General features: G+C 34.7%; 3 protein-coding genes across 9 annotated transcripts; 1 reads left to right on the forward strand and 2 right to left on the reverse strand.

Annotated features, from left to right (window-relative positions):
- Window positions 1-334: 334 nt before the first annotated feature.
- On the forward strand, window positions 335-4,973 carry LOC124929259 (nucleoid-associated protein At4g30620, chloroplastic-like). Of its 6 annotated transcripts, none has more exons than XR_007098631.1 (9): window positions 335-500; window positions 1,123-1,274; window positions 1,752-1,852; window positions 1,970-2,009; window positions 2,769-2,840; window positions 3,400-3,456; window positions 3,541-3,638; window positions 3,790-3,822; window positions 3,967-4,973. XR_007098631.1 is itself a non-coding variant. In XM_047469574.1 (8 exons), the coding sequence occupies exons 1-7, from the start codon at window positions 413-415 to the stop codon at window positions 3,613-3,615; spliced, it is 585 nt and encodes a 194-aa protein (XP_047325530.1). In that variant the 5' UTR covers window positions 335-412; the 3' UTR covers window positions 3,616-3,638; window positions 3,737-3,787. The 6 variants fall into 6 exon arrangements, 3 of the variants coding, with proteins under 3 accessions (XP_047325530.1, XP_047325529.1, XP_047325531.1); XR_007098632.1 differs by having other exon boundaries at window positions 3,985-4,973; XR_007098630.1 differs by having other exon boundaries at window positions 3,990-4,973.
- Window positions 3,991-10,452, reverse strand: LOC124929257 (DNA-directed RNA polymerases IV and V subunit 2-like). Of its 2 annotated transcripts, XM_047469567.1 has the most exons (9): window positions 10,253-10,452; window positions 10,052-10,143; window positions 8,430-8,990; window positions 8,124-8,336; window positions 6,709-7,601; window positions 6,289-6,583; window positions 5,030-5,974; window positions 4,580-4,851; window positions 3,991-4,495 (listed from the first exon to the last, which is right to left on the reverse strand). In XM_047469567.1, exons 3-9 carry the CDS (start codon window positions 8,976-8,978, stop codon window positions 3,991-3,993), a joined length of 3,672 nt encoding a protein of 1,223 aa, XP_047325523.1. In that variant the 5' UTR covers window positions 8,979-8,990; window positions 10,052-10,143; window positions 10,253-10,452. The 2 variants fall into 2 exon arrangements, with proteins under 2 accessions (XP_047325523.1, XP_047325524.1); XM_047469568.1 differs by lacking the exon at window positions 10,052-10,143.
- Window positions 10,453-11,771: 1,319 nt separating this feature from the next.
- Window positions 11,772-13,562, reverse strand: LOC124931543 (chorismate mutase 2). Its single transcript, XM_047472033.1, has 5 exons — window positions 13,244-13,562; window positions 12,630-12,719; window positions 12,393-12,539; window positions 12,218-12,310; window positions 11,772-12,135 (listed from the first exon to the last, which is right to left on the reverse strand). The coding sequence occupies exons 1-5, from the start codon at window positions 13,424-13,426 to the stop codon at window positions 11,887-11,889; spliced, it is 762 nt and encodes a 253-aa protein (XP_047327989.1). The 5' UTR covers window positions 13,427-13,562; the 3' UTR covers window positions 11,772-11,886.
- Window positions 13,563-13,657: the final 95 nt, after the last annotated feature.

The following is a 13,657-nucleotide window of genomic DNA, read 5'->3' on the forward strand; positions in this document are numbered from 1 at the left end:
TATTTTTTATTTTATTATTATATATCAATCAAACTAATAAGTATTTTTTATCATAAAAAAAAAAAACTTTTTTAAGATCAACACCAATCTGATTATAATCGCCTAAATTAAATTTAGTTTTATTTTTTTTTTTAGTTATTTTCCAATTTAATATCTTCTATAAAACACTCTCTATATTGACATTCAGGAGCTAGTTTGTTGTGACTTGTGAGTTAGTATTATATTCAATAAATTAATTATTATTATATTTTAAATTAATTTAAACTTAATTTTGTTCTAACATTCATATTAAACTGATCCATGATGTAATAATTAGTTTTGAGCTAAAAAGAAGTTGATTCTTAATTTCTTATCCTCCTCCTCCTCCTCCTGACTTTCTCTTTCTATCCCTCAAATTTCTGTTATTGCAGCAATGGCTGCTGCCGCTTCCGGCTATGTGGTTACTCTTGATTTATGCAGCAGCACCTCTAGATGTTCTTCTTCTTCTTCGATTTCATTCCGTAAGTTCTTTCTCTAGTTAGTTAGTTAGTTTGTGGTACAAACATTCATTGGCGAATCTGTGAAGTTAGTATAGCTTCTACTGCAAATTTGATTATCTTTTGCTTACTATGTTCATTCAGATTATTCCGAATATAAGACTTCTTTCAGTTGTAACCGCAATGAATTCGATTTTGCTGATAATGAAGATAAGTTTGTGCAATATTATTCCATAAGAATGGTTGAAATTATTAGTGATTCAAAAACTGCATAGCTATCTTCAGAAGCTACTGGATCCTTAGGCAGCAACCTACTTTGATTAAACATTGAAACAAATGGAGGACGGAAACCAGTTGTTGGTTTCTTAATTCTATCTTGATCATTTTTGCTTCTTTTATTTAGCTTATCATTTCATTAAACTACTTCTAAAGTGTAATTACTTACTGATTTGATATCAAGATAACTGGTGTGTAGTTAGTTAGAGTAACTGATATATGAATGACATTTGCTTGGACTCGTTTGAAAGAATTCTACTTCTATATATCAGTGTTACAAGGAAAACGCAGATCAACCTACTTTGAGTAGTATTACATTTCGTGATGAAAGAAACATTTTCATTAATTTATCTTCAACCGATAATTTTAGGCAATTCAAATCGAATCACATGTCCTGCTTCTCTTCCTGTTACCTCATGGTTGGCCAATAAGATGACGAAGACAAGAAGATCTCTTTGTGTGCATGGCTTATTTGGAGGTGGAAAAAAAGAAAATAATGACAAAGACAACAATACCTCAAAGGCTGGTAACTTATTCATTATTATAAGATTTGAATTCATGACATTACTTGAAAGGTTTTGTTCTTAAGGAACAAAAAGTTTAAATTTCTTGCTAAGTGCCTATAAGTGATTCAAAATTATCGAGGCATCAATGCATCATTGTGCTATGAAAAATGATGAAGGTTTGTATGTCAGTTGGATAAAATTCTGTACCCATCCATGGTAGCTCAAGCGGATAGGGTTTGAATTGAGAGGTTGAGGTTTCCGATTTGAATGCTAGCCTCCTCTAGGGATTAAACCCTGGTTAGAAAAAAAAAGAAAAGAAGTTGTCTTAAATTCATTCAGAATGTTTAATAATTTGGATTATCCCTATTTTGTGTTGCATCGCCACCTTGTGGTAGAGTATTCATGCATTTGACATATGACTTCTTTGCCCTTTTCAATGATTCTATCACATTTAATTGGATAGATGATTATATCTTATCTTACTTGAAACCAGGCTGGAATACTAGGGAACATGCAAAATTTGTATGAGACTGTTAAAAAAGCTCAGATGGTAGTCCAGGTTGAAGCTGTACGTGTGCAAAAAGAACTAGCTGCGTATGTAACGAGATCCATGTTTATTTCGAACAATTCCATTTCCTTTATTAAGTACTCAGTGCAAATTACAACTAGTTACTGACACTCAATTTGTATGCTATTATTCCCTTTTTTCAGAGCAGAATTTGATGGTTACTGTGAAGATGAACTAGTGAAGGTAATACTCTCTTGTCTCATTTCTTCTGACACTTTTCTTTTCTCTTGACCCATTTTATGTGACAAGATGTTGGGTTATTGTCCCTCACTGCCGTTAACATATTAACTTGTTTGATTTGGGTTTATTTGAATAATCACCCGGTTATTTTCAAATACCTCCATTTGATAGAGGGTATAAATAACTAGTTATTTGAGGAAGAAACCAACTATGAGCACAAGGGATTGCTTGATGGAAGGGCATAAATATTGGGTTATTTAAGGAAAAAAGACACTATGAGCATAAAGAATTGTTTGATGGAGGGTGTAAATACATAGTGAATAACCATTATTCCTTAAATAACCCCATCAAACACACAAAATACAACTTAATTCAGTAAGATATGAAGAACATAACTGGTAAGATAGTAAAAAGCACAAAAGACAATTTTAGTGCTTGAAATTTAATCAAATTTAAAATAGTGTACTTTCTATATATTAGTTCTAAATTTTATCAAATCAACTTACATATCAAAGATTTAAAATTCAAAGTTTTTATAATTTGGCTTATTAAACATTTATTTTCACACACTTAACTCATTACACCCTTAAAAAATTCAGTATTGAACATTCAACACCTATTTTCAATTGCAAGACTTTCTTTGTTTGCCATTAGCTAATTTCGTTCACTGAAATATTTTGCCTTATGATTTGAGTAGTTCTGTCATGTTTATCTAGCTCAATAGACTTGTGTCCAGTTTTCCCATTGTTGATCATTTTATAGGCAACACTTTCTGGCAACCAACAACCTCTGAGAATTGAGATAACTGAAGCAGCCATGGAGTTGGGAGCTGAAGTAAGTGAATCTGCATTGGATATCTGTTTTATTGTTCCTCTCTCCTGTTCTCATGTTGGTTTATAACACATAGGTGAGCAACTTTCCCAAATCTCACATATTTGAACACGTCCATGAAAACGATATGGCGATATCTAGACATAAAAGCATTCACATGCTCATCAATTAATAGGGATAAAAGTTATAAATGATGTTTGTTGATCTGGATATGAAATTGATACTAGGCCTAAATCCCGTTCTAGATGTTAATAAAAAAATGTGGGCATACTTATATATGGCGATATCTAAAATGTTAATCAAAAATTGATAATAGGGATAAGAGTTATAAAGTGATGGGTAAAATATGTTAATCCATATAAGCATTCATTAACTCTGTTTCTAAACACGATTTCACATGGATTAACATCTCAAGATGCAATATTTAACAGAAAAATAGTGTCCAAATGGGATAAACCAGTTTGTGAGGAAAATGTGTTTTTTTCCTGCTGAGTTACAGAAATAAATGGTTGTTGATTTGTTTAGTGAACTGAGAATTTATAAATGATTCCTTTGTGAGCAGAAACTGTCTTTGTTGATCAATGAGGCTTATAATGATGCACACCAGAAGAGCGTTCAGGTGAGTGAGAATCATTTACATATTGTGAATTGTATCGAAACTAACAAATAATGCTGAATTCCATTTCCAATTGACCTATGTCAGGCTATGAAGGAAAGAATGAACAACCTTGCCCAGAGCCTAGGAATGCCACAAGGCCTCGGCGACGGATTGAAGTAGGCTGATTCTCTTTGACATGAGGGGTACTCAACTAATTTGTACTAGCTTCAGCTCTTATACATTTTCCAAAAACAAAAGATAGAGTTTTATTTGATCAGATCCAAATACATTTTCTGTTTAGATTTGTTGTCTGATGCAGATCCAAAAAGTTATTGACAATTTGAATTTAAATAGGGAGGATAGACAATCAAACAGACAAACAAATAGGTATGCTCTTTAAGGCTTGGCTTAATAAATAATAATATAATAATATTAATACAAATCTTGTATTAGTTCCTTTTCAGGAATTAATAACACATTTGATATTCTTTTTAATACAATCACAAAATTTTGATAAATAAAGGGACATAGTTATTGGTATTTCTTAAGGACAGGTCAACAAGGAGAGATTTGGAACTTAAGTGATATGCCCATACTGAAGAGTTCCTGGCACAACAACTTGGTCCCAAAGGGCACATCGACCTGCATAACATGTTCTACGGATTTGCAAAAGCGACAATAGGGAGCCCTAGCCTTGCGTCCTGCACCGGGCACGGCCCTCTGGACCAAGTTGGCTGGGTTGTTGCATTTCCCGCAAACGTGCATTTGTGAGGAATCGCTCAAAGTGAAGAGGCGCTCGTGAAGATTGGCCGATGAACCATGAGCTATCAGGCAGTCTCGCTCCATCTCACCAAATTTTATACCGCCAAACCTCTTTCTATCTGAAACAGGCTGTCTAGTGAACGGGTGCACTGGTCCTGTATTCCTAAACTTCACTTTGTCTTCTGCCATGTGGGTCAAACGCTGGTACATTGTGGGTCCTATGAATATAAGAGGCCTCACCATTTCGCCACTCAAACCGCAGCATACTTTCTCGGTTCCCCACCTACAAAATCCCCCACTGCCCCACCCCACACCACAGAGGATATTATTCATGTTATTCTATCCAATATAAACGAGTACTAGGAAATATACACACACATACCTATGCAACTGTTCTATTATGTCATTGACAGAAAGAGTCGAAAAGGGAGTGGCACTACGCAACTGGCCGCCCAAGGCAATCCCCTTGGCCAAAGCAGCCTCCAGTAGTTGACCCGGAGTTTGGCGAGAAGGAAATGCATGAGGGTTTATGATAATGTCAGGGACTATTCCTTCAATTGTGAATGGAAAGTTTTCTTGAGACTCCACAAATCCTAGAACACCCTTCTGTCCATGCATGCTGGAGAATTTGTCTCCAAGGCATGGACTTCTCACCTGCAACATCATCGTCGTCATCTCGCCATTGAATTAAACACAACATATATTTGTATGAATATTTCATGGGAAGGATCTAATTTTTATGACGGGGTTTATATTAAGCCACTGAATTAAAATGATGTAACAAAATCGCATACTATATACTAAGTTCAGAGACGGTCAGAAGCATATTTACCTGCCTCAGAGTAACTGCTGCAAAACTTTTGCCTTCATCATTTGCAGACAAGACAACTTTTTGAACCACACCCCTTTCAGTGTGCTTAAGCTTTATACTACGATCTCGACCAGATTCGGTTCTTTTTCCAATAACTATATCTCCATTTTTCAGATCCGCTCCAATAAAGGGTAAGCCGTCGTCATCTAAGCTCACCACACGCCCAAATCTGCTTTCCATCTTTCCAAACATCACACAATCATCAAACCTCGGCCTCTTTCCAGTCGATTCCTTGTTGTCAATATCCGCCTTATAATTTCTGAAGTGTTCTGAACGAAACATTCCACGCTCCAACGAAGCTCGATTCATCACCAACGAATCCTCTTGATTGTAACCAAGATGTACATTAACCGCCACAATTGCGCACTGTCCATTGTGAAATTCGGGCCTGGACTGCTGACTCATTGGATGACCTAGCTTTCCGAGACAATCGGAAAGCATAGTTCGAAAAAGAGGCCTTTGAGGATAGTAAAGTTGGTGGATATTGGTATCTAATCTTATATCAGGATTTGTAGTGGAAAAGCCGATGGCTTGTTGAGAATGTTTCTCAGACTGGTAAAGAACTCTCTTTGCGTGATCATGATTTGCAAATGGAATAATTGAACAGCTCAAGCCCAATACAAAAGACATGTCGAGCTCACAGTGAGTGTACGTTATACCAGGTTCGTCGTCCTTTCCTACGACGAAAAGGTATTCAATCCCCCAAGCAGTTAGGCAATCTTCCTCCTCTTCAGATCCAATAAATTCAACTATACCGTTGTCCAGAAGAGTTTGGAATGTGTATTTGTTGTTTATCAAACTTTTAATTTTCTTTAAGTTTTTAACAACCAGGAGGGGACGTAGAACTCTTCCAGCATCGGAAAATACGCGTACTTCTTTCTGCTGCTTGTCTTCTTTAATTTCCACCTAAAAGAGAAAAAATAATATTCGTTAATAAGAAAAATAAACTGTGGAAGGTTGAATACTTGTCGAATTAATTAAGGGTTTGAAAATTTTAGTTATGTGACAAAATAAATATTGAATGACTATAAAATTAGTTAAAGAGTATTTTACCCTTACAATAAGGGTGATTTAATTAATTGATGAATGTTAAAGTTGTCTTTTCCTCTGGCTAAACTATATGAGTTAAGTTGTACATCTGAATTGACCTAAATTCTTTAGCTTTTGAACTGAATTTAAATAAAACGATAAGAAACTGGAAAAAATGAAAAGGGAAGAACCTGATGCGGAACTTCCTTCCCTCGTCTTCTCTCCCTGAAATTGGCAGTAAACCAGGCAGAATCTCGACAAAATCCAACCCAGTTTCCATTGAGGAAAACTCTGCACTTTTCAGAAAATGAGATGGAAGTGTCATCTGTCAAAGTTTCAAGCCCACAATCATACAACATCCTTTCCAGTGATTCTCCTATAATATTTGTGCTGACTAGTCCAGTAACTGCCAAATTCTTTATAAGCCCGCAGTGTTCACCATCTGGGGTAGACATAAAACAAAGCTTTCCCCAGTGAGAAGGATTCCTGCAACAGTTCAAGACAATATTGGGTTTGTTTTGTTATCAAATAATTTTGTTTCACATTATAATCTGGACAAAATACCAATTTTGCAAAATGTCTCAATTTCATTAAGGATGATAACTGCTTACGGATATCTGGCGTCACCAACCCTCCCGGTATATGAAACTTGCTGACGTGTCTTCCTCATATCAGCCATTGTCTGCAAAGGGTTTGTCCGTCTCAGATTTGCAACTACACCCGAGACCCTTTCCATCTTCTTAAACGGATGTACCCATGCTCCAGTTGAAAATGCTCTCGCTAAACCGTTGGAAATAACAGAGGAATCCAAATAATGCTCGAGAGGCTGCAGCTTACGTTCTGGATAAAGATCTCTCTGCATAGCCTTCACCATCAGCCTCTGAGCATGTTTGATGTGGATTCCGAGCTCACGTTCAAGTAATTCTCCAGCTAGTTCTAACCTCTTGTTTCTAAACTCATCCCGGTTATCAACTTTCCTCATTCCAATATAACCCTGAAACAGACACTTCACCATGTAACCAAGGAACTGAGCTTTTTGCTTCATTCCACAAACACTCGGGAATAAATTATTGTTAAAGAACTCCTCCAAAGTTTCTTTAGGCGGAAATTTGCAATTCTTTATCAGTTTATCGATGTAGTTTAAAGCGTTCCGCCCTTTCCGAAATCCATCACACTTGCTGTCTGCGTCGTAAATAGATTCGAGAAGAATGTTGGCTATGCGTGTATCTTCGATGTCACAGTCAATCAGGCTAATCACCTCTTTGTCAGACGACACGCCTAGTGCAAAGAAGAGAATCCATATGGGAAACTCGGTTACAAAGAAGTATACTGTGAGGAGCATGTCTCCTCCTCCTTTAACCACCAGTGGTTCGATTTCAGGAGGTTCGATGAGTTTTATATAAACTCTTCTCATCTTTGAAGTTTCACGGTATGCCACTGCCCAATTAGGATTAGATGACACCCAAAGTCTTTTCAAACATACTTGCTCTTGCGCGATGAAGGCCTACAAAAGATGAGCAGTTATTGAAGTTAAAGTTTGTATTAGTAAATATCATCTTACAATACAAACAACAAATATAAAATGGCAGAAAGGGGAATGAAGCCTCCAGAACAGGCCAGGATAATCTCTAAGGATGTAGTTGTGATCTGATAAAACCACATATAAGAAACATCCATGATCAGAGTCACCACTCTTATTAACATTTTTTCTGGAAAACAAAGAAACCCAATAATGACATAATGTGATCGAAAGAACTAAAAAAACTGGCATTGCACATCAATATCCATAATGTAATATCCGGATTGGTGAGAAAAACAATCACCACATTCGGTCTCTTTACTACGGGAAAAGAATTCATATGCAATAAATATATCATAGAGTGGGTAAATATCATAGACTTTTGTGGGTAAATATATAAAATTCATATGCAATAAAAATATCATCCTGTGCAGCTAATTCTCTAGTAAAAACTTTATCTTAAGGCAACATGAACCAGAATAAAAGAAAGCAAGTGGGTACTCTAACCTTTTCAGCACCTTTGACAATGAAGTAACCACCATAGTCAAAATCACAATCACCTTTCTCAGCTCCATTCATCCAGCATAATTTGGACCTGACCATAACAGGAAGACGCCCAATAGTAATTTCTTTGTCATCTTGGAATTGAATATGCTTGTCCAGACACTGTTCTTTGCCAGTCTTACATTTGTCACTTTTGACAACTCTACTGGTGTATACCTAAAATGATCACCAATAATAACATGTTGAAAATAATTTGGATAAAACACATAGAGTGAGATTTTAAATCAACAGATTATTATTTATTTTTACCTCAATGTGGACATCTACTCTCATCCTCGATGCATATGTCATGTTCTGAAGTCGAGCATGCCTTGGAAACAAATCCAAGAACTCTCTGCCTCCAACATTTACAAATTTATGACCAGTCCCAAAACAAGGCCGATCTAGTCTGACCTTCCCAAATTTAATCAAAACAAATTTTCGATCTTCTCCCTTCTGCGATGGCTCATAACTAGGCTCCACAATAATTTCACCAATGGAATCAAAGACATTCTGGACACCATTGTCAATAAAGTCATTATATGAATTTATTTGATGACTGATGAGCCCATACTGATTAAAGAAAGATCTTGATGCACTTTTGCAGAAATTCTTGAGAAAATCTTTACTCAAGTCATTTATGGATGCATCCATGTCGATGTCGTCAACAGACTCGTCCATATTCATATAATCTAATTCAATTGATTGTTTTCCTCCATTGCTACTTGTGCCCGGGGCATCCATAAGATCAGCTATATCAATCGTTATTGCTCCATTGCTAAAGGAACCAAGGTCTTCAAAGGCATCTGAATCCCCCATTTGAATCAGAGTCTGCACATTAGAATAGAAATGCATCAAAACTATTTCAGTGACATGGCATTAAGCCCAAGTGAGCCATGCATCTTTTAAGTTGTCAAATTTCAAACGTATCCTCAAAAATAGTTCATCAAACCCAAGGATAAACAGTTCAATACACATATTGGCAACATCCAATTTCAAAAAAGAAGAATTGATATGCTAAAGTTGTGAAACATCCTCAGTTAAAACATAAGCATACATACATTTCCTCTCTCGGGAGGCCATTCACAGGGAGATCTTTACTTTGAATAAGCTTAAAAGGAAAGCCTAGCTCTAGCTAATCGATGCAGCCTATGCGAAAGCAAGGAGGAACCAATATCCTGCTTTGATGCCTCTTTGTTTGGGGCATCTGAAATTTAATGCGGATAACCCTCAATTACCACTGGATAGTGCCTGGTACTGTTTCAGAATGGAAGATAATCCCTCTTATGATGCCATGGAAACTTTTGAAGGGACATACTTTGAAGGGAAACGAATCAGAAGAGAATGGATCAAGGTTTTTTTCTTCATTCTTCCGTCACATTCGATAAACGAAGAAATGAGGGACCTGCAAAGGAAGGATGGGATTTCTTTGACCTAATAGGAATTTAATTTGTGGCGTTACTGATTTCGGTTTATTCTCTTTTTATCGTCTAGTAATTTATGAACGCGCTCGTGTCCACAACCTTTTTTTTATCTAAATAATTCCTCTTTTTTACTACTTAGAAATTCTCATCTACTATTCTTCTTTAACCATTTAGGAAATGAGGATGACAAGCACTTGATACTTCCTACCTACACCATAATATGGACAGTGGATGTATGTATCAATACTTTTACTTGTAAATAAGAAACGCAATTAGGTGAAACAGGCTTCTATGATTTCCGGGAATGGCTAGTTACAAGTCTTATCTGTTCCACACTGTTTTTAGAAGTTAATGTTGAATATAACTTTCACAATCTGCTAACAATGTTGAAATGACATTCCATAAAAACATTCATAACGCAATGTGAATGCATCAAGAGAAGTTCAAGTAAAAAGTCAGATTTCAGACCTAGAAGTCGCGCTAGAAGGCGTTTCGAAGAAGAACGGAGGCAGGCTGGCTGGCCGGCCTTGTTTGAGATTTATATATGAAGAAAGCAATAGCTGAACGAAAAGAAATCGTAAATGGAGATGAGCGACGACATATATGAATAGACAGAAGAGAAAGCATAATAGAATTTTCCATAGAAAGACAAAAATCGTACATACATACCTATTATATATACATATGAGTGTGTAAATTTACTTCAAGACAGGCTCTAGAGCTCCCTCCAAACGCGGTTGAAGATCGACAGAAGTAGAATAGATGCCTCCGTCTTTGAATGATTATCACCGCCTTTTCTCTCCCTCCAGATTCTCTCTAACTCGATCAATCGATCGTTACATGCAGCAGCAGGAGCGCCCCACTCTGCAAGGGCTGAATTATTTTTTCCCACACACTTCTACGCTAGTCATAGTCATAGAGTAAGGGGAGTACTCCAATTTTATTTATTTTATTTTATATTATTTTACTAAATATACTCTCATCTGTTTTGGGGTGATGGATTTATTTTTTATATATGAATTTTTAATAGCTTAAAACGGTTTGTTTAAATAAATAAATAAAATGTTTATATTTAAAATATTCATATTATTACTAATTTTATATATAGATTATAAATTTTTAATTTAAAACTAATTAAATAAAAGGTTTTGAAAATTGTTTAGGTCATTGCTGGTTTTGGACCATTAGAGTCTGACCGGGTTTTGTTTTTTATAATGTTGTAAAAAATAAATAATGTTCAAAATATTTTTTATAGTCTATTTGAATATTTTATCATAATTTTATTATTTTAAATATTTAAACAATAATTTTATTTTAACAATTAAATAAAATTATTACCGTTTCTAACCAATACACAATGCCATGAAATCCACTTGTTCGCTTTGGATTCAAACTTGCTCATGCACCTCAACAGTTACCTTGAGAGAGCCTCTCTAGATTTAAAAATATTAAATTATTTAATTAAATATATTATAATTTTAAACATTAAATATTGTAACTTAGTGATTTGAAATTATCAATTTATTAGACTAGATCTAAAACAACAAAAATTTATCACCATTTTTTCTGAATTTTAACCAATTCGAAAGATAGATATTAAAATCAGAATTCGGAACTAGGGACTATGCAAAAAAAATTAAAAAACCAATAACCGAATCGATAGCTTACTAGTTTTATTTTACCGATTTATTGATTAACCGATTCTAACGATTCCGGTTAACATTTTTTTATTGGTTAAACGGTTTTCGATTGAACTATTTTCAGCGATTTAACTGGTAATAATTTAATTATATATTTATATTATATAATTTATATAAGTTATTTTATAAATATTAAATATATTATAAATAATATTGAATTATTTTTATATATATATATATATATATTATTTTAAAATATAATTTATATAGAATTTTTTTTTTTAATATAATTTATATAATATTAGTTTAAAAATGAAAAATTTTAAAATATATTATATTGTTACAATAATATAATATAACATATTTTAAATATATCTGAAATATTATTATAATATATTGGATTATCAAAATTTAACATTTTTCTTATTTTGTTCATGTAGGTTTTAAACTCAAAATTTGAATAAAATAAAAATTGACCATCTTAGAAATAAAAATACTCTGCTAGGTTTGAAAAAGAAAAGAAATCAAGAATCAGATATCTAAATATAAATAAGTGACAGTTATATCATTAAAATTTGCAATAAAATCAACATGGTTTATAATTAAATCACCAAATGTTTAGAACCGAAATGTGAAGGATTGATATAAGACACACAAGAGAGCTTAGATTCTCTGGCTGCTAAGCCTCCTCAGAAGATAATCAACTTCGACAACCTTTGTCAAAGGAATTAACCATTCTCCATAAAGGTGCGATACATTTTCCGGGTCAATCTTATATTTACCCTCACCTATGTTTTCGTTGTGGTCAACATTCACTTCTTGCCCAAATACCCGAGCTTTCTTCTCAACCCTCCTCTTCACCATCTCTTCAACCTTTTCAAAGGTTAACAATTTCATCAGAGAATTCCTATCCTGCAACAAATCAGGATACTTATTTGAGTGGTCACATTCAAATTTCTACCGGCAAACACTGCTGCACTGTTTGGAAAAATACCTCATTGAGAATAGCCGGTTCATAGTCTTGAGGAGCATCCCTAAATTTGACTTCAGCAACAAATTTTCCAAAGTGAATCCTTCTTGAGAGTGCCTACAGAAAAAGAAGAAGAAGAAGAAGATAAAAGCATTTGGAGAATGAATTGCCTGTGATTGCCAAGACCAGGAACCCTTACTTGCAGACACAGAAAATCAGAAGCAGCAGTTTGACTGTAGTTTCCATCGTCATCACCCTCAGAAACAAACAAGGGAAGAAGTTCATTGAAATACAAATCCCATATTTTTTGGTTTATGTTTACAGAAGCACCTGCCGGATGCAAAAACTGCACGTTGTGTGGGTATAATTGGATTCTCAAAAAGCCAAAAGTAAAATTGGATTCTCAAAATGCCAAAAGACGAACATGAAAGCTTACATTTGACTGGTTGTTCGACGATGGCATGAGTGGAGCTGGTAAATTGTCTGGGAAGAAAGGGTTTTCTTCTGGGCTTTCATATCTACCAGCCTGTGGTCATACCAAGTGTCATTTATTTACAATGGAACATGATTACAAGAATTGAAATTTAAAATTTCAATTGTATTTTTATTGATTAAGAATTGAAATTACATTAAGTTTAGGGGGTTTCTAGAATCATAATTCTTGACAAATTGGAATTGAAGCCTCAATTAACAATAGATATAGCCTTAAGTTTTCTCCATATCCGTGATCAATGATCATAATTGGCTAACCTATAAACCAAATACAGATAAACATGCAATGAGGATGAAGTGGCAGAATCCATCCAATTGAAAGTAAACTATTTGGTACACAAGAGATCAACGAATCATGTTCAAAACACAATCCTGAGGCTATTTATAATAAAATATAATAATCAAACCAGCTCAATCTGAAAAGAAAATAACTAAGAACAAGGAAGACTTCCTTCATTGAATAAATCTTGTATGATCACGAAAAGGATTCAGACAAAAAAGCACCAAAACCCTAGTTAAATCAATGCGAAAGGAAGAAGAAGAGGTTGATTTGGTAACCTTTGATTGAAGGGCCTCAGTTTCTCTAGCAAGATACTCAACTAAGGAGTAAGGACTACCCGCGAATCCACCAGCATAAATCTGAGAATTAATGGGGTACTTCGCCCTCTCAATTAGGCTGAAGATGATAGTGTCTTCCTGACGAATCAAGCTTTCTCTCACTGATTCCAGCGTCCATTCCATCTTACTCAGTACCGACCCTGAAGCACCCACACTAAATTTTTTTTCTTGCTTTTTTGTTTTTGTTCAATCACATTGGAGAGAAGAGAAGATAAGAGAAGATGAGGAAAATGAGTAAGAGTGAGGAAAATGAGTAAGAGAGGGAAAAGAAAAGAAAAGAATAGATCTAAGAAAGATTGGAAAGAAAGATTGAATTTTTATAATTTTTTAAGTTAGGTCATTCGTTTGCTCGGG

Source organism: Impatiens glandulifera, chromosome 3 (genome assembly GCF_907164915.1).
Source record: "Impatiens glandulifera chromosome 3, dImpGla2.1, whole genome shotgun sequence".
NCBI classification, from domain to species: domain Eukaryota; kingdom Viridiplantae; phylum Streptophyta; class Magnoliopsida; order Ericales; family Balsaminaceae; genus Impatiens; species Impatiens glandulifera.

Excerpts from the sequence above, each read along its gene's own strand:
- LOC124929259 (XM_047469574.1), top strand. The coding sequence starts at position 413 with ATGGCTGCTGCCGCTTCCGGCTATGTGGTTACTCTTGATTTATGCAGC. Across the intron at positions 2,841-3,399 it reads CCATGGAGTTGGGAGCTGAA|AAACTGTCTTTGTTGATCAA; the intron begins GTAAGTGAATCT and ends CTTTGTGAGCAG. Across the intron at positions 3,457-3,540 it reads CACACCAGAAGAGCGTTCAG|GCTATGAAGGAAAGAATGAA; the intron begins GTGAGTGAGAAT and ends GACCTATGTCAG.
- LOC124929257 (XM_047469568.1), bottom strand. The coding sequence starts at position 8,978 with ATGGGGGATTCAGATGCCTTTGAAGACCTTGGTTCCTTTAGCAATGGA. Across the intron at positions 7,602-8,123 it reads TTGTCAAAGGTGCTGAAAAG|GCCTTCATCGCGCAAGAGCA; the intron begins GTTAGAGTACCC and ends CATCTTTTGTAG. Across the intron at positions 4,496-4,579 it reads ATAATAGAACAGTTGCATAG|TGGGGGATTTTGTAGGTGGG; the intron begins GTATGTGTGTGT and ends GGGGTGGGGCAG.
- LOC124931543 (XM_047472033.1), bottom strand. The coding sequence starts at position 13,426 with ATGGAATGGACGCTGGAATCAGTGAGAGAAAGCTTGATTCGTCAGGAA. Across the intron at positions 12,720-13,243 it reads CTGAGGCCCTTCAATCAAAG|GCTGGTAGATATGAAAGCCC; the intron begins GTTACCAAATCA and ends GTATGACCACAG. Across the intron at positions 12,540-12,629 it reads CGTCGAACAACCAGTCAAAT|TTTTTGCATCCGGCAGGTGC; the intron begins GTAAGCTTTCAT and ends CACAACGTGCAG.